This window comes from Toxotes jaculatrix, chromosome 16 (genome assembly GCF_017976425.1).
Source record: "Toxotes jaculatrix isolate fToxJac2 chromosome 16, fToxJac2.pri, whole genome shotgun sequence".
NCBI classification, from domain to species: Eukaryota; Metazoa; Chordata; class Actinopteri; family Toxotidae; genus Toxotes; species Toxotes jaculatrix.
The window spans coordinates 24,572,648-24,595,253 of NC_054409.1; the positions used below are offsets into that span (position 1 = coordinate 24,572,648).

At 47.1% G+C, this 22,606-nt stretch overlaps 1 protein-coding gene across 2 annotated transcripts; it reads right to left on the bottom strand.

Annotated features, from left to right (window-relative positions):
• Positions 1 to 223: 223 nt before the first annotated feature.
• LOC121195617 (versican core protein-like) lies at positions 224 to 22,317 on the bottom strand. 2 transcript variants are annotated; one of them, XM_041059195.1, is made up of 16 exons: positions 22,123 to 22,317; positions 21,230 to 21,307; positions 19,737 to 20,156; positions 18,208 to 18,382; positions 17,897 to 18,024; positions 17,344 to 17,640; positions 12,418 to 13,584; positions 9,991 to 10,172; positions 7,992 to 9,834; positions 7,621 to 7,734; positions 7,411 to 7,524; positions 4,770 to 4,928; positions 3,988 to 4,070; positions 2,860 to 3,004; positions 2,413 to 2,595; positions 224 to 2,300 (listed from the first exon to the last, which is right to left on the bottom strand). In XM_041059195.1, exons 2-16 carry the CDS (start codon positions 21,294 to 21,296, stop codon positions 2,047 to 2,049), a joined length of 5,331 nt encoding a protein of 1,776 aa, XP_040915129.1. In that variant the 5' UTR covers positions 21,297 to 21,307; positions 22,123 to 22,317; the 3' UTR covers positions 224 to 2,046. The 2 variants fall into 2 exon arrangements, with proteins under 2 accessions (XP_040915129.1, XP_040915128.1); XM_041059194.1 differs by having other exon boundaries at positions 19,737 to 20,159.
• Between the last annotated feature and the right edge of the window lie 289 nt (positions 22,318 to 22,606).

Sequence of the window (22,606 nt, forward strand, 5' to 3'; positions counted from 1 at the left end):
CCTGTTTCCAGATTCATACACTGAGAATCAGCTGGGGCTGGCCAGTACTTCTATACATGCCGCAGACCATGATGCTATGTTAGTTCATAGTGGGAAGCAGCTGCATTTATGTTTCATCACTCATTTCCATCAGTCCCTTCCACCTCTCTCCCAGTCTATACTGCCCAGTTCAAGAAAAGTCCTGGGATAGGAAATAAAACAGCAGAGGCAGGACAGGTTGTGTTATAAGAGTTCATATTATTGCACACAAAGCTGACAATGACATTGAAACCCGAATGATGGACATTTTTACAGTAACTTGAATGGAGAAAGACACTGATTACACAAAAATAAGCTCTTGTGCCACGGACACAGTAAACCCCAATAACCATATGGAGTAGAAAAAGATTTTAAAATGCATATACATTGACAAACAATATATAAAAAGAAAAAATGTATGAAGAACATGGAAAAAGAAGGTAAAATGCACAAGGATCACATAAAAAAAATCTTGTGGAGGATGTAGATGTTGTCTCTACGAGTCTTTTTCACATTCCCTTATTTGTTGGGTGAAAAACACAGTTTCCAGAGCTGCAGCACAAAACAACATACTACATTTAGCTGAGAACACTTTCAAAACCCAACTTAATAGTGTGGAAAATGTTCAGAAAATAATCAGGAGCATTTTGGGTTGATTTTGGTGAATTTGTTGGGTTGATTTTGAATCACAGCACAATAAAATCATCATCACTTGCTCGATTAGCTAACGCTGCTAAATAAATGCAGCGAACATCCATGGCGGCAGCACGCCCCACTGTAAATGATAAGACATTTTCTCTGCAAGAAACAACGTGACAGAATCTGTAAACAGCAACGAAGTCATCATTAACAGAATCACTTCAGTTCCAATGACCTTTAATATCACAGTCCATTCATAGTTTTAAGTATACAATAAGTTAAATTCATATGGCTTCATACAGTATCTATATTATATATCCTATGATTAATAGCCACAGCACACACACCACACATTCATAATGACCTACGGTGCACTCTTCCGCTCTGTGTGCTGCTCTTTAAATCTCCGCTCTCTCCTCTAAAAACCTTTTCTGTACTAAAACAGTTTGTACAAAAATCTACAGGGGAAATCAAGCAGTAAAAAAAAAATGGGTAAAAGCAGCACAAACGGAGACTGGACAAACTGAAAATGTTCTGTGATAATAATTTAAAGTGATGAATTCATGCTCTTTATAGTCTATCAATAACATGATCTAAATTCTCAAAACCAGTGGACTAGCTCATATAAAAATAAACCACGAATATCTCAGTGAATATTGTGTTTTGGTAGTAACACTACGCTGCTCGTTCTCTATGTGCCGTATCTTCCCAAACTTAAAGGTACCATGTGGAGGTTTTGAATTCTGGTAGTGCTGTAGGGCGACAGTTGTAAGAGTGGTTTTGTGTTTTGTTAGCGTCTCGTCTCTGTGGATGATGTGGTCCACATTCCTGCCGATGGTTTCACATCGTTCGACTGACCAGCAGCTGGAAGTGGTAAGTTGATAAAAGCAAAATGCAAGAAAGTGCAATGGAAACAGACTCAGTGAATAAACGCTCCACAGGGAACCTTTAAAGTTAGATTTCACAGAGGACAGTGGGTTCTCAGACTGTGTTCAGATTCTCTGTCAGGTCCAGAGAAAGTGAACACAGAACCATTATCTGATGACTCAGACCACCCACACGCGTGTTGTCAGACTATTAACTTTAACACAGTGAGGCCATTAAGGCACCAGCCTTCCTGTTTAGAGGAGAACTGTGCTGTTGTGGGGAGATTTGATATAATCTGAGTGAACTTTACAAACGAACTAAACTCTCACTAGTGTCACGGTTCTGATCCTGGAGTGTCTGTGGACAATGTGCTGGTGAAACATCTCCCTTGTCCTTTCAGAGCCATTGATAGACAGTTCAGTGCATATCTCTGTCTGTCTATCAATGCCTCTGCACTGACACGGCCAGCTTGCTGTGACTGGCTGGCGCTGCAAAGCTGATTTATAAAAACCACAAACCGAATCAGTGTCTCATCTGATCCTCGTTGTGTGGTTGGACCTGCAGTTCCCTCTTCTCCCTCAGCAGCTGCTGGACTCGACTCTGGAAAGGGTTCCAGAGATTCTGCAGGATGTTGTAACTCTGCTGTTGCTCTTGGTTTTGGTTGTGTTTCTGATGACTCGTGCTGCGATGAATGTGATGGTTATAGAGCCTGTTTTGCTGCTCATTGTTCTGGTTGTTGCGGCGCCGGAGAGTAAATGACTTGTGGTAAGTTGCGGCTGAGAGAAAAGATGGAAAAGAGAGTTAGAAGTGAAAACAATTTAAAACATTGTACAGCCGTGTGATCATGAGCCAAACTGCTGATTTAGTTACCCTGATGTTAATACTCACGGCTGGTGCAGGTGACTTTGGGTGTGTCCCACTGGCCGCTGGCCCGGCAGCGTATAGTGGGCGCATACCTCTGGATGAAACCCTGTTTACAGTGGTAGCGGAGCAAGGAGTTGATCTCGTATCGAGGCTTCATGGCCCCAAACACTCGAGCATCCTTCACCACAGGGGGCTGCCCACAGGACACTGGATGGTAGGAAACACAACACTTTAACGTGTGATGCTGAAGAATATATAAAAAAATATTTCAAAAATATTTCAAAATCAAACCTAGAATCTGACAAAGAAAAACAAGGACACACAACAGCACAATCAGCATCCGTTACGTTTGCTAATCAGCACTAAACACAAAGCACAGCCGGGGCTGATGGGAATCTCATTAGTCCTGCAGGCCTGCCACATACACATGACCAGTATAGTTTCTGTACGTGCGTTTCTGTGTGTGCGTACCTGTTCCCTTTTTACAGGTGAAAGTCAGGTGATAGTTACAGGGCACGTCGTTCCACTGTCCTCCCTCATGCCAAATCATCACCACACAGTCCTCTCCTGACTGGAAGAAGCTGTCCGGCTGGTTCGGCCTCCAGTGCTCATATTGCTGTCAGAGCAAAGTTTTTCACTGCTTCACTTCATTGTGAAACACCCAATAAACACTGCAATAAACATTAAGTTATGACCTAATCCCTGCAAGGACGTTTCCTACTCCATATCAAAACCGTGTCACTGCTTCATCATATGGAGAAATTCACCCTGCGACTGCCAACAGTGCTCAAACATATATGAGTGCGTAAGGGCCATGAAATCAGTGCCTATCCCCATGAGGAGGTGGTGATTATTGAACACATATGGCTGGATGCAGTTCACAGAGAGACCAGAGAGTGATGCTACTGAGTCGCCCATCAGCACAGGCCCAAACGCACCGAAGGCTCTGAGGTTTACACGAACGAGGAAACTCACAAATAAGTTCCTTTAGTTTGTAGAAAAAAAAGAGTGTAAGAAAACGAGAAAAGAAACACATGGAGTAAAAGCACTGGACGAAACATGCACGCTATCATATGTACAAACTTCTCTGGACAAATTCTGACCCAGTAAGGGTGTGCCTCTATTCTGAATGATAACACATTACAACAAAGCCCCCCCCCAGTATCAGATTTCAGGCTCTCTGTCCTCATCCCACTTTCACAGCGTAATTCAGCTCACATGCCTGAACAGCTGAGCGTTCCCAGCAGATGCACAATGTGAGAGTTTCTGTTTCTAATGTGATGAAATGATATGAACTCCCTCCTTTAATTAAAAATATATCAAACACAACAAGCACCAGAGTTTAACAGTGGCTGCTGGTTAGTGCTGCTCCATAAAATGTAGATATCAGAATGATTTTAATGCATTGCTCTTCAGCATTATTTCATTGTCTAAGGTGTAAAATGAGAGAAATGCAGCAAACTCTTGTTGTAAATTGTAAAAATGAACGGCCAACAAGCAAAATATGAGACTTACTCCTGATTCTATAGATAAGATGTTTTCATTAGACTCTCATGGTGCATCCACAGAGAGCTCTACTAAACTGTGTGCCTGTCTTACCATCGGCCTGCCATCAGTCCATCTGAAGTCCCTCTCAAACATCTTGTCGTTCAGGCCGATCCACTGGTAATCACTGCCCAGACCTACAGAGGAAAACACAGCAGAATCTCACTTTGAGTCGGGAGACGAGTGGATGCAGAGCAGACTCCACCCTCAGAGAAACAGCAGCTGGTTAACGGACGCAGAGACGTACACGATCAGGATTATTAGGATAAAAATGATTTTACAGAGAAGGAGGAGAGACAGAATGGAGGAGATAACATGTCGATGGTTTTACGGTTTGTGGTTTGAACATAGCGAGTGGAGAATCATCAGGAGGGTGAACAAATGAGAGAGCAGAGGAAATGTCCAGGAACCCGTCCATTTGTCCTCAGTCAGCAGATTCCCCAGCGATCTGAGAGACCGTCTACATGTTGCTTAAACACAGTCGACTCTCAGTATCCCCTCTGTTTAAACTAAGTTTTATTACTTCTTTTATCTTCTGAACACTCATCGGTGGATTACACCACAGACAACTGGCCTCTTTCCGAGTGAGCTCTTTTCTCAAAGTGCACTGACCTACAGAGCAGCGAAGGTCTAGAAACACAGCAACACAGGCACACTTGCTTTGGTGGAGTTCAGTTTATCAATGGGAGGCAGAAAAAGAGGCTTTAATATTTTAAAGACAAAATCTGTTGTCTTTCTTATTTCTTTAACTGAAATGAAGTAACACATCAGGTTGACTCCTCAGGTCGGGAGCTGCAGCCCTGCAGCAGCACGTTGATGCCACATCACAGACTTACGATTGACAAACAGCTGCTCCTCCTGCGTCAGGATGCTGGCCAGGTGGGCGCCGTGCAGCCGACACTCCCTCTCAGCAGCGTCCCACGTCCGACGGTGCGTGAAGTACTTGTAACAGTGAGACTGAAACTTCTGCCAACCAAATCCACACACCTCAGTGTCTGCAGCGAGGAGGACAGAGACGGAGACAGAAAGTCACTGGACAGTTTGAAATAAGGCTGTAAAAATACCATGAATGTTATTAATAATAACAAACACCTGGAGGACTCTCAGTGTCTGTTGCTTTTCGTGAATGAATGAACAACAAATAGAATGAAAATATACAGTATTACTTCCATATTCAACCATTCAGCCATTTTATATCAGATACAAACGTCCACCTGCACTAACATTTACTGATCGCGATCAATAGTTTATTATTTATTAGCTTATTATTTACTGCACAGTAAACTAAACTATGATGCTGTTTATAGAACAACAGTCTGTGGTTTATAGTTTATAGTTTACAGTCTGTAGAACAGGACGAGCTGTTTGCCCTAGCAACTGTTCAACACCTACCAAAGCCCTAGGATCTGACTGGGAAGTCATGGCAACCACATAGCAACCACCTGGAAACACCTGGGTAACATCACACCATCAGTACACCTGAAGTCACATGGACCGACAGGAAGTCTGTGTTCACTGAGGACAGGTAATACTGAACTTTACTGATGTGTTGATTCATGTCCTCTGATGACAAACTAACTTTCTCTGAGCACGTAGCGTCTGTCCCTCGATCACGTCCCCTCATGTCCCCTCTAACATCAGAACGATCAGGTCCATTTGGACAGAGAATGAAGCTCAGCTCCTCGAACAGCCACCGTTCATCTCTGACCCTGACGACTGTTCTCAGGCTCAGTAAAACCTCTGCAAACGGTCCAGAATGCAGCAGCACATCTGGTCTTCATCCAGCCAAAGACGGCTCACTCTACTTTTCATTACTCTCTGCTGACTTCCTGCACAACACCCACCTGAGCTCCCTCACACAGGTGCATCAGCCTTCTGTTCAGTAAGATTAGCAAATAAACAGTAACTTTTCCGAGTGTCACTGTGAGGCAGCCTTTTGAAACTTGTGTGGAATGTGGAACTGGGTGTCGAGGCAGTTTTCCTCAAAGACTTCTCCAGTTTGGAACAACTGGACCTTTATACTGAATATTTTTAACCTGATCGTCTACATGATGTTGTCCACAGTCGGCTGATTTGGACCCGAGCCGTTGTAAGAATGAGCCTATTGCAGCTACACAACAACAACTCTGATTTGCTTACATCTCCTCAGACTCTGTTGTTCAGAGAGAGGGAGAGTCTGGGAGCTGAGGTCCAGCTGGGGAGTAATGGCCCCATCACTGAATGAGCTCAGTAACACACAGTTGGACTTCATTAACCCTCACAACTCTCCAGTTGTCTGCAGGTCAGAAACGTGCGCGTGCACACGCACACGCACACACACACACACACATCAACACACGCGGTTAATGTGCAACACACACATTTAGTTTGATATACAATGACTTGAAGTCATATAATCAGCTCTCTGCTCAGTAAACAATGGATGTTTTGTATCAGTGGCTTCAGAATAAGTTCGTGCCAATAAAGCTGCAGTGGAAAGTTGCAGTCGGGGCTTTGGGTTATTAGCTATGGTCAGCCCACCTTCACTGCGCAGCCACCTGTAGGGTCAGGTGAGGTCTCCGCACCCACTAATAAACGAAGAGCTGTAACCCACGACTCTCCTGGCAGTTTGAAAAGCCCTATTCTGAGATATGGAGGGAATCAGTGGGTACAGAGGGCCAGCCTAAACACTGCTTCATCCAGAAGATAAAGGAGAGCCTGACAAAGTCCGGGGCAGCATTTAGCAGGACTGATTCAATGCCACACAGCTGCAAAAGCTTTCTGGCTAAATAAGAGAGCAATTATCTGCTTTTTCTCCTTCTTTCCAGTGGCAGGAAGCTACGAGAGGACAGCTGTGTCGGTCCTTCCCGATCCACTACATGTATGCATGTGGATGTGTGAACTACACTGTGCTCTGGTCAATATTTACGTGGCTACATTATGTTGTACATGCTCCGTTTTCAAAGTTTATTCATCTTTCAGTATTTAAACACATTAACTTCTGACTTACTTACTAAGAATAATGGGACAGACTTATTAAACTCTCAGCACTGAAAGCTGGTAAATTTTCATGGAAAGTATTAATCCCCAGAGTCCTCTTGTTTGCCTGAACCTCGATTAGCTGCTGAGTAATGACAGAAATATTGGACGAGCGGCTGGAACTAATCTGCTGAGGAGCCAACGCCTAGTGCCAGAGGACAGCTGAGGGCCAGAGACTACCATGACTAAAGACTACATCCTGTGTCCACCTGTGTACATGTGTGTCTCAGGTTTATACCTCTGTACACAGGTACACAGTGTTTAGATCTCTTTATTTAAATGATGATTCCAGACAAGTTGGGTTTTATGTTTGCAGTTTTGGCCATAATTCACATCAGTGATACGACAATAACATCACCACAAAGAAATGTGCAGTTACAGCAGTTACACCATCACACTGATTAAAAAAAAAAACTCCGGGTTTACCGAATTTATGAAAAAAAGAAAGGAGCAGCTGACCTTGTTCACAGAGCTCTCCTGTGTAGCTGGGCAGGCAGAGACAGCTGAAGGAGTTGGCTCCGTCCAGGCAGGTGGCTCCGTTCAGACACGGGTTAGACTGGCACTCATCAACATCTGCAGACACACAACACAAGGCTGCGTTATTCCACATCATCCATCTGTCAGCATGGGGTCAGTATGGTTTCAACGTGTGTTTGTCTGCGTGTGTACCTGTGTCACAGTACTGCCCAGTGTATCCAGGTGCACACACACAGATATTTTGTGCTCCCTTCTTGTAGCAGGAGCCTCCATTCTGACACACACTGGTTGAACACGGCAGAAGATCTGCACAAATGACAAATGAAAACCCGTTAAAATCTTCCTAACGTGCTGTGGCTCAGCAGGCCTGTCGAGCTTTGGATTCCCCCACGTGATGAAGCTGTAGTAACAGATACTCTGCTTTCTTTAGCCTTCCCCAAACCAATAGCACAAATTAAAATGTAAGGAAAGGGTCACACACACCCTCAAAGATGGAACCTCTGTGCTGCTTCCAAACAAGTTCTCATTTCAGACACAAATCACAGACAGTGGAGTTAATGTACCTCTGACATTCACAGTGCTGGCCTCCAGATAAGAAGTTGGGTCAATGCCGGTCTCTGGTTGCTCTGTGGCCGTGGTCTCTTCCTGTTTAATAGGGCGCGACTCCACCACAGAGGGGACGATCTCTTTGTCATAGTCCACAAAATCGTCGTCTGGGAGAGGGGTGGCAGCCGGGTCGGGGAACAGAGCCCACTCGGGGACGGAGTGGGTACTTTGGTCGAAAGTGTATAAGGGCGATGTTGTGGAAAGCATTGGCTGGCTTACATACTTAGTGGAAGTTGTGGTGGACGGCTCGTTCTCGTCTCCGTGAGGCTCGGCGGGGTGTGTGGTGTGGACATCAGAGGTTGTGGAACTTGTGGTGGACGGCTCGGCCTCGTCTCCGTGAGGCTCAGCGGGGTGTGTGGTGTTGACATCAGAGGTTGTGGAACTTGTGGTGGACGGCTCGTTCTCGTCTCCGTGAGGCTCGGCGGGGTGTGTGGTGTGGACATCAGAGGTTGTGGAACTTGTGGTGGACGGCTCGGCCTCGTCTCCGTGAGGCTCGGCGGGGTGTGTGGTGTGGACATCAGAGGTTGTGGAACTTGTGGTGGACGGCTCGTTCTCGTCTCCGTGAGGCTCGGCGGGGTGTGTGGTGTGGACATCAGAGGTTGTGGAACTTGTGGTGGACGGCTCGTTCTCGTCTCCGTGAGGCTCGGCGGGGTGTGTGGTGTGGACATCAGAGGTTGTGGAACTTGTGGTGGACGGCTCGGCCTCGTCTCCGTGAAGCTCGGCAGGGTGTGTGGTGTGGTCATCAGAGGCTGCGTGTGCCGGCTCGGTGGTAACAGCAGGACTTTTCTTATCGTCTGTGGCAGCGAGGGATGGAAGTGTGGAAGGTTCTGATGTACTAGGTTCTGAGGTTAAGTCCTTCATGTGTGTGGGGAGTGTGGTTTGCTCTCCAACACCTGCCACAGCTGGTAAAACAGTAGCAGGAGCCTCTCCAGGAAGGTCAACCACATCACCCTGCTCTCCAGAAACCTCCCCCTCTCCGGACAGCTGCTCTGCACCTGAGCCTGTTTCTGTAACGGTGTCAACAGTCGATAAAACTACAGGGACTTCTGTGACTTCGGTACCTGCTGCAGATTGAGGCTGCTGGGAGTGAAGGGTAGAGTAAATTGGTGGTAGCGTGCTGGTAAGCCTGGGCGCCTCCGGTGGTTCTTGCCCCGAGAGTTCATCCTCTCCCGAGGCAGACCCGTCAAAGTCTTCGGTCCGGGTCTGTGTGGTGGTTTCTTGTGACTGTGTGCCTGGGATAAAAGTGGGAAGCTCGGTTCCCCCGATTTCCGCCTCATCAGTCCTCACACCCAGCTGGCTGTCTGCAGCTGTGGTGGCCAAAGCGTCGTCTGCTGAGCCCTCCGGCGTAGCACCATCACTTCCATCGTCTACAGAACCTTCCATGTCCTCGTTGATGGAGACCACATCAGTGACAGGCTGGGAGACAGCGGGGACGACTGAGCCTGATGGTGTGGTAGGTGCTGCTGGTGAGACATGCTGTGTATATGGGATTGTGGTGGTGGTCTGATCATCTGGTTCTTGAGTTCTGACTGTCTCAAAGTCCGTAAAGACATAAGGGACAGTGTAGGTGTCCATTCCCGAGTCTGTAACTACATCTGGGTATATATCTGCAGGATGAGTGACTGCATCACTGCTTTCCTCTGTTGGTGTCTCCTCTGTGGGGATTTCTATGGCACTGTAGTCAAAAGGAGTCACGCTTTCCTCCTGCTCCTCTTCTTCAGGATCTTCTACCCGAACAGGAGTCGCCGTCTCAAACTGATCCCCTCTCGCTTCCTCTGGCTGATCTGGCTCAAATGTCACCTGGTCAGATCGGAGAAGTAAATAAAGGAGAACAGAAACTGAATTTACTGAAATTACTGAATTTACTGAAACTGTAAATAAAACTAACACAGTATCTCCCATCGCCTCAGGCTAAGCATTCAGAATAAACCAGTACTCAGAGCACATGGACAGTACCTCGTGTTTTCCATTGACAAAACTGATAGACGGAGGCAGGTTGATGGGTGAAGGATTAAGAGAGTCGATGTCTCCGCTGCCCTGAATACCTCCACTGGTTAAATGAGAAAGGTCGGTGATCTGGGGGAAGTGGTACTGGGAACCACTGACAGGCTTCTTTAAGATTTCCACGATATGGTCAACTAGAGACACACAAGAAACAAGAAGAACGAACCAGCATGACACCTGTATTCCCGTATTTCACACCTTTTCTGATGCTTTACTTTGAGTCACATTCATGATTCTACACAAAACATTTTACTTCCTTTTCATTTAATGAGGTCAAAGTTTTCTAGAGCTGGATTAGTTTCATCTTATTTTCTGTTTTCTATGATTGTGAATTGAATGGGGAAATTATAATGAACATTTTACAGATAAAACAATTACTTGAAAAGATATTTTTTGCTCATTAATTGATAATGAAAATAATCCTTAGCTGATAAAACTGTGATTAAATCAAAGCCTGTCAGATAAAAAAGAGAAACTTGACACACACTCCTCCACACTTCTCTTGTAATGAACACTGCAGACAGACCAGGATTAACTGATGGAGTAATAAAGTGACAACAAGTGGATTTAGTGTTAAATTACCATTTAAAGAAAATGTAACTGTGACAGAATCTGATCTGTCGTGTGCTTTTGGTTTGGTTGGACAGTTTTCAACACTCACATTATGGTCTGTGGATCTGGATGCTTAACAGTCAGGTTATGATTGGGTCAGTCGGTGCCTGGGGGCGGCTCTCAAACAGTGCACGCTTGTGTCTTCATCAACACTTTATGGTACATGTGGAAGTTATATGGCGGGAACCAAACATAACACAAACACAGACCTGAGTGTCGAGCAGAGACCGACTGGGAGCTACTCTCTGAACTCAACCGATCTAACCAGTTAACCCACGTTAGCCACAACATGTCGCCCAAAGTCTAAAAACCTCTGTGAGCTGGGGAACCTGATACGGCACGAAACAGGAAGACTTTTCATCACAACGCTCGACGCTTCAATTTTCCTAATTTCCCCAAATCGTGGAAACAGTGGTGGGCCTCACATGAGCCAGAACATGCCTCACATGATGATGTATTACCTATGCAACACAATACGCCTTCAACAGTTCAATAATAAACACAACTCATGGAAGATGGCACAAGAGCACTGAGTCTTTTGTGAGGTGGGGGGTTAAGCAAGGGTGGACATAGTAATTTTGGGGCCCTAAGCAGACCCGGACATGGGGCCTCCGGACAGGGGGCAGCTAAAACTGCAGTTTTAACTGCTTTTGTCTTTATACTGTTCTTGGAACAGAAGATCTGGGTTTGTGGGCCCCTGAGCGCCTGGGCCCCTGGGTATGTTCCTGGGGGCCCATTCAGTCATTCATCCATGGTGGTGATAGAAGAGATACATGTGGGGAAAGAAGGGGAGTGTAGCGATCACTGGATAAGTTGCTAGATACAGAAATTCAGACAGCTCCAAAGAGAAAAGACTCTTAAACCACAGTTAGATTTTTTTTTTTTGTTTTCTACAGACATTTAACCTGAGAGCCAAACACGCAGCTCTGTGGACTCACCTGCCAAAGAGAGCGGAGGCTCATCAGACCAGAGCGAGAGAAAAAAAACTGAGAGGTGAAGTCAAAGAGTGATTCACTCTCATGCATCTGACTGTTCATGAGGCTCTGCTGCTTCCCCACCGGAGACTCTGTGATGTGTTTACAGCATGTTTAGCTCCGAAAACTGGACGAGTGGAGACGACTGACTTCATAACTTTCCACATCTGGCTCTGCACAATGTGTGTGTGTGTGTATACATGTGTGTGTGTGTGTGTGTGTGTGTGTGTGTGTGTGTGTGTGTGTGTGTGTGAGAGAATCTCTCAGCATACGGATACAAAGGTAACAAACTATGAGCTGTTTCCTATGAAGACAACAAACAAAACTAAACCAAGCGGAGCAGATTACTGTAAAGTCCCTGACAGCACAGCCTGACACACATGATCTCATTCTGAAACATCAATGTTCTCGCAGAAAGACCCAACAGGAAAAATGAAACCGCTTCCAACCACAAATGGAACATGAAAGGTGCAGCATAGGTGGAGACATGACTGTACGCTGTGGTTCAGGTCAGAGATGTCAGACAGAGGAGTGGAATGAAATACTGGTCACTGTCTTTCTGCATTAATCACACTCTGAGGGTCTGTCTTTAAATCCCACGTCTCCATGCTGGGGTTTCACCGAGAGCTACACCGAGCACACATTACAGAAAACAGATGGAGTGCTGTGCTGCAGCTGCATCAGCCCCACAGAAGACCAGTTTGGTCTCAGTGTAACACACTGGGAAGAGCTTTGAGTGGGTGATCACATTTGATTGTCCAGAAAACGTGAAGCAAGCGAACGTCTCACTCACCTGACTGATTATGGCCGTCCACATTGACGATGATGAGATGGAACGGCGGTTTGGCCGATGACTCCTCCCCCACAGGAATGTCCATTGATTGGTCAAGATCAGACGTTGATATGGCTCCACGGGTGACATCCTCTTTAAAAACCACTGCAGGCTGTTGCTGCTCAACATCTCCACTGCTGATGGTGAGGCCGGGCACTGTGGTGAGGCCGGGCACTGTGGTGAGGCCGGGCCCTGAGGTGAGGCCGGGCACTGTGGTGAGGCCGGGCCCTGAGGTGAGGCCGGGCCCTGAGGTGAGGCCGGGCACTGTGGTGAGGCCGGGCCCTGTGGTGAGGCCGGGCCCTGAGGTGAGGCCGGGCCCTGGGGTGAGGCCGGGCTCTGGGGTGAGGCCGGGCCCTGAGGTGAGGCCGGGCTCTGGGGTGAGGCTGGACCCTGTGGTGAGGCCGGGCTCTGGGGTGAGTCCGGGCCCTGTGGTGAGGCCGGTCCCTGGGGTGAGGCCGGGCCCTGTGGTGAGGCCGGTCCCTGGGGTGAGGGTTCCTGGGTCAGCGTGCGGTGGAGTGACCTCTGGCGGCTGTGATGGTTTCGATGTGGTTTCCGTGCCCAGCTCCCGCCCTGTGGTGGTCTCTAGGAGCCAACCTGGTCTCGATGTGGTTTCCACCCACACCTGCGTTGGTGTCACCACCGCTCCCACCCCAGCCCCACTAGAGCTGTCATCGCTGCTGCCCCCCTCCCCGCTGCTCTCACCTCGGTCCGACCCCGCCTGGCCTCCCTCCTCTCCCCCGTGAGAGATGTCGAGGTGTGTGATGTGTGAGCGGCTGGTGGGTAAGGGAGGGAACTGCATGGGGACCACGTCTCCTCTCACTGGTACCGACTCCACCTTGTTTACGTCAAAATCTTGAACATCGTAGTCGTCTATGGTGAAAGTGGGGGTCACGGAGGCTGTGGTGTGAGGGGAGGTGTGGGGGACTCCATGTTGGTCGGGCGTGGCTGTGTGTGGTCTCTCTGTTGGTGAATATGCGACAGACTCTGGTTTTCTTGTTTGAATTTCAGCTCTTTCTGGGTCTAAGGCCGGCCACAGCGTTGGAGTGTGGGGATCGTATGTGGGGTCGTCAGGTCTGTATGCAGCCGGTGTCATCGCTGGACTCATGGTCGTAGGCTTTGGTTGTTTGGCTGGAAACAGAGAAGAGTTCCTTCTTTTAATAAAATCTTTAATGATGCTGATACTGTTTATGTTACGGCTGCCAGGTTCTAAAAACGACAGCACAATATCCATGAGCCCCGGCTGCCACTGCCACAGAGGAGAAGAAGAACAGAGGTGTGAATCTGAACAGCAGCAAAGTCAAAAGTTTTTTTATCAGTTCTCTCAGCACAGTAATCTTTGGTTTCAGGGTACCCTGAATCGATCAGTCTCACACCAGGTTAAACTCTCATTAGTTCTGCTGTTCAGTGATGGATGAATTTCAGGTGTCGGAGTGGGTTTGAATGCCACACCGAGGAGTTTCGATGTGGTTTCTGCCAAAAACTACACTGTGTAAAACTGACGCATGTTAACAATCAGCGATGCCTACGGGGGCAGAAGATCGACATGAAAACTGCTGGTATTCTTTGGAAAATGCTGCCAACAATGTAAATTATTCCTAAATAGTCCAAGTCTCAAGCCCACGTCAGATACATCCAAGAAAAGAGTTTAGAGCATGAATCAGTTTGGTCCTGACTCTGTGCTATCTGGAAAATGCTAATCATGCAGCTGTCAGACTGCTGTTAGCTTACAGCTGGCTATAAAAGGAAAAGGAGCAGCTTTGATTTTTGAAACATGAAGTCACCTGTCAAGAATAAAACCGTTTCAGGCCTGCAGACCGCTGAGCCAGTGGTGTCAGAAAAATAACAGTAAGTGTTACCCATAAGGCCCCTGTGACCTGAACCAGGCCAGAGGAGCCTTTTTAGGGGAACGATGCCAAAGCCTGAATCCATCGTTGTCTTTCTCCTCTGAACACACACTGTTTACAGCTCTGAACAGACCATGAGGCTTTTGTTGCAAAGACCTCGTGAAAAAAGTCTGTGATGCTAAAGAAGATTTATATCTCATTATGATGGAATACATACCATATGAGAAAAGACAGGAAATAGGACTCACACACACAAACACACACACAATGCTCTCCTTTGTGTAGGTCTAAGTGCTGAGTTCATGTAGTTAGTGTCCTGGGAGAAAGCAGCAGACTTTGAACGTCACTGACATAATGCTTTAATAAACGGGACGTAATTGACTCCTCTACATATGGACGGACGGGAGGGGTGGGGGGGTGGGGGCGGTTGGGGGGGCATAGGTGGGGTTCCCTTTTTCCACTCTTCCTCCCTCTCCTCTACTTTACTTCATACCTCGTGCTTCTACTTTGACATTTCATAGGGAAATATTTCACCTTTTACTAAATTTATTTGACAGCAGATTCAGATTTTACATGAAAAAAACATTTGTTCAGTGAATAAAAAACATTGTGTTGTTACAGACTGAACCTGATTCCCTGTATTTGGCTTGTGACCCATTACAAAAAAAAGTCTGTAGCCAAGTTTGCATCCAAACGTAGCACAGCGAGACATTTAAGTCCCGTTTCATGTAGGTCATCATATATTTTACGCTGAACTTAGTTGTGATGGACTTCCACCTCAGCCAACCTGAGGAACTTTCCTGTGATACTTTGATTTTTGAAGCATGAGACACAGCGAGACACGAGGTGTGTTTCCTGTCTGGTGCCAATATGTCACAAAAAGTCTCAAACCTGAAAACAGATTTGTGAATCAGAGCTGTGTTTTTTCTTCTTTTGTCTCCCATGAACCATCTGACGACCGCTCAGACTTATACTGTGACCCTTTGGAGGGCCCCGACCCCCAGGATGGGAACCACTGAACTGCACTTCTTCGCTGTACATGGTTAAAACTCAGCTGTGGCTGATGATTTATTCATGAATGAATAAATCAATCTGTGGGTGATTTTCTTCATTGATTCATCAGAAACACTGTCACAGCTTCTCGGAGCCCACAGTGACGTCTCCATGCTGCTGAGACGACGTGTGGGATTTTACTTCTTCCACACCGAACATACAGCGCTCGGGGCCAACGGGCCTGCAGACTCTGGGGACTAGCCGTGTTCGGGTCTGGTCTTTCGCACCGTGCAGGAGACCCTGGCTGCATGTTCAGCCCTGCCCAGATATGATGTCATGTGTTTGGCGAGCTGCGTTCATGTGGCTGGGCTGGGGTCTGTCCTCATGCTGTCACTTTACTGTACGTTAACTCTCCTGCAGCTCTGCCACCTCACTCGATGCTTGGCAGAACACATTACACTGCCTTCAGGTCCAGAAAGTACCTTTACACTGCCAGACATGTGACTGTTTGCAATTATATCATGTGTAAAGCATCAGACTGTATAATCAGCTCCTTTGTTGTAAACCTGCTTCACACTGTACAGTCTGAGCTGAGGTTTGTGCTTCTGAGTATTTTTTAATGATGATGTTACTTAAGGAAGAACTGACTCCCCTCTTTTCCACCTTCTCCTCCCTCTGTCTGTCTGTCTGTCTGTCTGCCTGTCTGCCTGTCTCTCTGCCTGTCTGCCTGTCTGTCTGCCTGTCTGCCTGTCTCTCTGCCTGTCTCTCTGCCTGCCTGTCTGCCTGCCTGTCTGTCTGTCTCTCTGCCTGTCTCTCTGCCTGTCTGTCTGTCTCTCTGCCTGTCTCTCTGCCTGTCTGTCTGCCTGTCTGCCTGCCTGTCTGTCTGTCTCTCTGCCTGTCTCTCTGCCTGTCTCTCTGCCTGTCTGTCTGCCTGTCTGCCTGCCTGTCTGCCTGCTTGTCTGCCTGCCTGTCTGCCTGCCTGTCTGCCTGCCTGTCTGCCTGCCTGTCTGCCTGTCTGCCTGTGTTTGGGCAGAGTCCAGCTGTGAAGCATTAGGGACCTGTCCCGTTTCTGCCGTATCTGTGTTAGAGTGCAGTGAGTTGGGTTTTCCCCTCATAAAGAAAACGTGCCCCACCAGAAACGGGGCAGTGGGAGTTTACTCTGCTCTTGTTTGGGTTTGAATTCTGTGTGTTCTCTCTCATCTCTCACTGTTTCTACCTCTTTACGCTCGGCTGCTTTAAACGGCTGCAGATTGCGGCTTGTTTGTGCTGAAACACACCTCAGCGTTTACACGGTCAGCTCCAGTTTTCTTTTACAGCAGGATCAGTCTGAAGTTCAGAGTTCGGTTATTATTTATTTCTGAATAAATTCTTTCCTTAGCTTTAACGGATCACATCTTGTTTTTGTTTGTTTGTTATTATTTATCCTCTGTCCAACAGAGTTGTGTTTTTGTGACTTTATCAGATATGTTTTGCTTTTATTAATTTCCTCTTATTTATGTCTTATTTTTATTTGATTTTAATCGAACAGTTTTATAATTTCATCATTTTTAAATTTGCTCCATAAATAAAGTGACTTGACTTTGTGACCCTGCTAAGAGACGAAGGGAGGAAATCACTGAATCTGTAGCTACACAGCCACATAAAGCTTCATAAGAAACAATGGCCCTCGATAACTTTCCTTATAAAAATATCAGCAGTCACTGTGAAGAGGCTGCACATAAATCTGAGAGGTCTCCAGATGATTAACAGGACAGGAAAGGACTGAACATGTTCTGCTCCAGATTCCTGTGAGATACTGGATAGTTTTACCCCGTCAGGCCTCCTTAAATGATTCAGATTCAATCTGAGGGCCAAGGAAAATCCCACTGGTTAATACATGTAATAACCAAAGAAGAGCACAGGCCAGCGGGGCTGAGAACCACTGCCTGTCACCTCTTTAAGAAACATCCTCGAATAAATGAGATTATTTTTTAAAGTTACTTTTCTGTAGCATAAAGACAGCTTCCCTTTAACAGCAGTGGAGGAAGCTGTGTCTGTGTTTCAGTCTCACCCTTGAAGCAGAAAGCTCCGTGCTTGTCCGTGGGGTCCGGGTACCCGGTTTGGTTTTCATACTTGTAGAGTGTGCGAACGCCCAGCAGGCCTCCTCCACACTGAGGCAGGGGCACGGTGATGGGGTAGCGGACGCTGCCGTCGGACAGCCAGCCGTAGTCGCAGCGGTTCAGCCCCGCCCTCCAGGCGGCGAACAGCTGACCGGGCGACGCCAGCGCGGCGTCGTGCCTCTCACACGCCTCCCTCGCCTGGTGCAGGGTGAGCTTATCGCTGATGGACGGAGGGTAGAAGACCTCACCTTCAGACAGACACAGGGGGAGTCAGAGGGTTACAACACAAGCTGTTTGCACCGACAGTGTGAGTGTGACAGTTCAGAGCTTTAGACTATATCACATGATCTTCATCAGCAGGTAAAGTTTGGTAAGTTGTCACGAAGCTGCACATTTTCAAACTGTTGCAGCACATGGCTCGATTTTACACTGATGTTTGTGACTAAACAGACTAAATAAAACGCGTCGAGTGCTAAACGTATGTGCTGCCTCTGGTGCATTTACCGTGCAGTTTGTCCACGAAGCAGTACACGTCGTATTTCTCTGTGGGGTCGCGGACGCCGTACGTTCTCACTCCGGGCCTGCTCATCAGATCACCTGCACATCCGGGACGGGGCACGGTGATTGGATATCTGAAAAACAATGTTTTGCACAAACGAGTGTCTGTCATGAAACAAGTCAAGTTATTATTATTTTTTTTTTTTCGCTTGAAAATCAAACTGTAAAAGTTTAAATCCAGATAAAAATGACACAGCACAAAGGAGATTTTGCAGTGAACACACACACATTGTGTAAATGTTTGTGTAAACACACACCTGACGGTCTGGTCTGCCAGCCAACCTGCATCACACTGGTCGAGACCGTCCTCGAAGGCAGCCGCCAGTTGTTCCGGTGAAGCGATGGAGGCGCCTGCAGCGTGACACGCCTCCACAGCTGCAGGGAAATCCAGGGTGTAGCGGCTGGTGCGCGCTCTGTAGTGGAACACAACACCTGGACAGAGAGGACGGCACGTCAGCGCACACAGAGCTGAGAGCAGCTGCACAGTTACGGACTCCTCTCACATTCAGTCCCGACACTTTGACCCTGGAGCCGCCGGGTCCCTGGATCCTGACCCAGTTACCTGTGTTTGTCTGCTGGGTAATCCAGCCTCGTTCAGCGCAGAACAACTAACAATTACTTTCATTAATTAAAGGATTGATTATTTTCTGGTGTGTGAAAAAGGCCCAAATCCAAAGATTTGTTTCTGCTCCTGTTAAATAATATGAAAATACACGTTTAACTGTTTGAGCTGCTCCTCGGTGCTGCAGCAGAACAACAGGTGCACAGAGGACACACTTTCTACCAGAGCGGATCCCTGAAGGGACCGATTCAGCAGCTGAAGTGACCTCCAGCATGAACTGCATTTTGTGTATGGAGGTCACAGTTACTTCACACATTTCACTGCAGTGAATATCCCAGATTTCTGGGGTCCTGCCATCAGAGTTCATCCAGTGGAAACCCCACAGTGTTTTGTGGAAGATGATCCGTCAGCTGAGCCGACCCTCACTCTCAGACATTTACACAGATTCCACATTAATACTGAACAGGGAGCTTTGTTCAGCAGCTCCAGACAAAGACACTCCCTATGAGAGACACACAACTCTCCATTTAACAGCTCGTCCATCTATTCACGTCGTCCTGCAGCTCTGCCAGGATATCCTCACAGAGGAGAAATAATCCCCCATCCATCTGAAAATAAAGGAGCTAATGACACAGGACAACGGTCACATATAGTCTGAGGATGACAGCTGAAATGACGGGCTGCTTTGTGTTGCTCTCATCTGTCGTGTAATGATGTGGATTTTCTGTCTGTATCCAGTTTCTGTCAGGGATGAATCTTTGGTGTAATCCACAGGTTTTACACTCTGATACTTCAACATGGAAAAAAAAAAAGATTTTTTTTTTTTTTACTCCTCAAATTATTTTTTGTTTTACCTCCTGTTTGCAGTGAACCCATGGATGTACAGACAACTCTCGCTTCATCCCTGTGATACTGAAGGAAACAGACACCTGTCGCTTCCACCTCACACAGCGTCTCTGGCTCTGTACGTCCAGCAGCTGCTCTGACTGAGTCCGCCCGCTGTTTGCTTGAATTAGCTCGAATTAATGTTTAGGACGACACCTCCTCTGAAAACATCAGGCTCTGCCAGCTTCACACATCTGGATCCAGTCACTGAACACGTTTGTAGACTCTTAATATTGACTGTTAATTTGACCTGTAAAAGTGAAGGCTTGGCAGTGTGTGTGTGTGTGTGTGTGTGTGTGTGTGTGTGTGTGTGTGTGTGTGTGTCTGTGTTTAACTCACCGGTGACGTTGAGGCTGACGGTGTCCTGAGTATCCTCCATCTCGTGCATCACCTCACAGCGGTAAAGTCCTGCATCACTGGCCCTGAGCCTCTCTATCAGCAGGGAGGCGTCCCCGGCCGACAGTGGGTGTCTGGGCAACGACACCCTGCTTCTGTAACCCTTCGCCATCTTGACCAGCCCTCCATGGGACACCAGCACCACCTTCTCCTCCTCACCCTCCAGCTTCGTCCACTTGATCCTCAGCCGCTCCTCAGGACTCCAGAGGTGAAGGGGGTCGGTGAGGAGAGGTCCTGGTGGAGGAGTGTGTGTCACGCTGCTGGGAGAAACTGGCGTTATGGAGAAGTGACACGGCAGCACCACCCGGCCTGCCAGAGAGCCAACTGCAGGCGAGTTCTTCTCCATCCTCACTGAGTGCGGTGCTGCTGGGAAACAGGATCCTGCATGAGTGTGTCTGTCTGTAACGTGTGTTTCTGCCTCGGCAAGTTAGGTTTAATTTATCCTCAGCAAATACGTATCTTTAAGTTTAGCTGCCAACAAAATACCCTGTGCCTAAATTCATCAGCAGACTGTTTGATGGTCCCAGTGGAAATGAACTGCAGGAAAAGTCAGAGCTGCGTTTGCTCTTATTGCATGTTGTTAAAAACTGCAGGTTGTGTGTCATGTGATGAGGCCCAGAAGATAAAGCTGGTCTGAAGTGATCATGATGAAAAATGGCTACAGGCTGAATGATTAAACAAGACTATGAGTCATCTGAGCAGCTCTGTGGGGCCGATACAGCAAATACACAAAAGAAAATCAATCAATAAAAATAATAATCAGAGTAATGTTGCAGCCAGAGACTCAGGCTGATGTTGGTTTAACTTGCAGTGACTTTATTTCTGCACTTTACAACAAAAACAGAGCAGCATGTGTTCGCAGTCGTCTTCTTCTTCTTCTACTGCTTTAGCTTCAAAACTCAATCAACTTACTCACAGGCGCCACCTGGTGGAGAAATCTGTCCAACACGCTGACAAATAAGAACAATGGATGTTTCTGAGGATGAATCTCACTGAATGAAAGTTTCCACACGTCCATATTTCAAACATCATGTCATGATGTTGCTTTGGTTACTAACAGCTCTTGTTCTCACAGACAACAAACATCTGGATTAGTCTGGTTCTCAGGGAAAAGTCTGATGATTATTAAATTTAAAGTTGTGAGGAGCTTCTTTCATGGATGATCTCTACATGCATCTGTGGACGTTTGTCATGAAACTACATGGGTATGAGTGTGGTTACTGGAAACCGTGCTCAGAGGTGATACACAGTGCAGAGCGAATGTGTCCTGTGTTGGACTAATAACCACTTTCCACTTTGTCAGCCTTGGAGCTGCAGCCTGGCACATGTGTTATTCTGCTCACGTTAGAAGGAGCACGAGGAAATAAAGAAGCTGGTGAGTGGTGGCAGAGTTTGGTTTTAGGCTTCAGCCACGTCACGTGCAGGAGGTAACTCACCTGGTTGAGGTCGACCGGAGCACAGACACACCAGGCAGAGCAGGTGTGTGAGGATATGAGGAGTCATCTCAACACAATCTGTAGGAAAAGATCGAGGAGTCGGTGAAACGATCAGATATTAACTGCTGTTCAGAGATGAGTGATTGATGGACTCTGACGTGGAGCCGCAACGATTAGTCAGCTGAGAGAAAATGAACAGAATCAAACATTTAAATAGTTTTAATCATTTAAATGTTGTTGAACTAGTTGATTCACTAATGTTACAGCTCAAGATCTGAGAGCTTCTTCCACCGTTGCATGCAGGTACATTTACCTGCACAGGCGAAAACTTATGCAGCCTAATACAGTCCAGCTGTAAATCCCCTCGGTTGTCATGGTAACGCAGAGAGGGGAGGTTAAATAGCAGAAACACCTCTAACACAGGATTTATTACAGGACTGTTGTATTACACCAGCTACAACATTAACTACTGTTAATATGTAAACACATCAGTAATAACCCTCCGCAGAAAACCAGAGCAGATGTTCTCACAGCTCATCACGTGATCAGGTGCTTCATCTGTCAGTGGAGGTAAATGGACCTAATTGGTCAGTTTTATCAGTCGGTGTCTTATCATGTAGTTTTATCAGTGTGGGAAAATTCCTGCCCCCCACCCCCAAAAAACCCCCGCTCCCCGGTGTCAGTGTGGGAGAGAAACCCGCAGATCTCCATTTCAGCCGCTGGCCGGACAGATAATCACACACACACACACACACACACACACATACACACACACACACACATCTCCTGCACGTTTCCCTCTGAAAATGATCTTAAATCTCACGAGATTTAAACTTTAAATTGAAATTTTGTGCAGAAATTTCAGCTAAACATTGACATAAAACTCATCCTACCTTGTAAATCCTAAAAGAAAAAAAAAGAGTCCCAAAGTCCAGCTGGCTTTTGTCCGGTTTGTCACCTAAAACTTTTCCAGACTAATTTCCCGCAGGTTCCAGATGAAGCGCAGCGGCTGGACGCGCTCGTCTCTGCGGCGCAACAAGCAGCGGCGGCGGCTCCTCTCACTCAGCGTCTGTCGAGCGCTCCGGACCCTCCACCTCTCAGCTCTGCCTGCAAGTTCAAATCCACTTGACACCCGCTATTATCCAGACATTATAGAAGAGGAGGGGCACACATGTCCGTACACCGCCCATCGGGGGGTGGGGGTGGGGTGAGGTGGGGGTTGTAAGTGTGACAGAAGGAGGAATAGAGTGAATGAAGGAAAGAGTGGGAGGTGAGGTGGAGGAAGTGAAACTGGGGAAAGCCTGAGTGGGAGAGAGACGCTGGGTCGATCCACTGATTTCACGCTGCTCCTTCATCAAACTGGGAGGATTTAAAAAA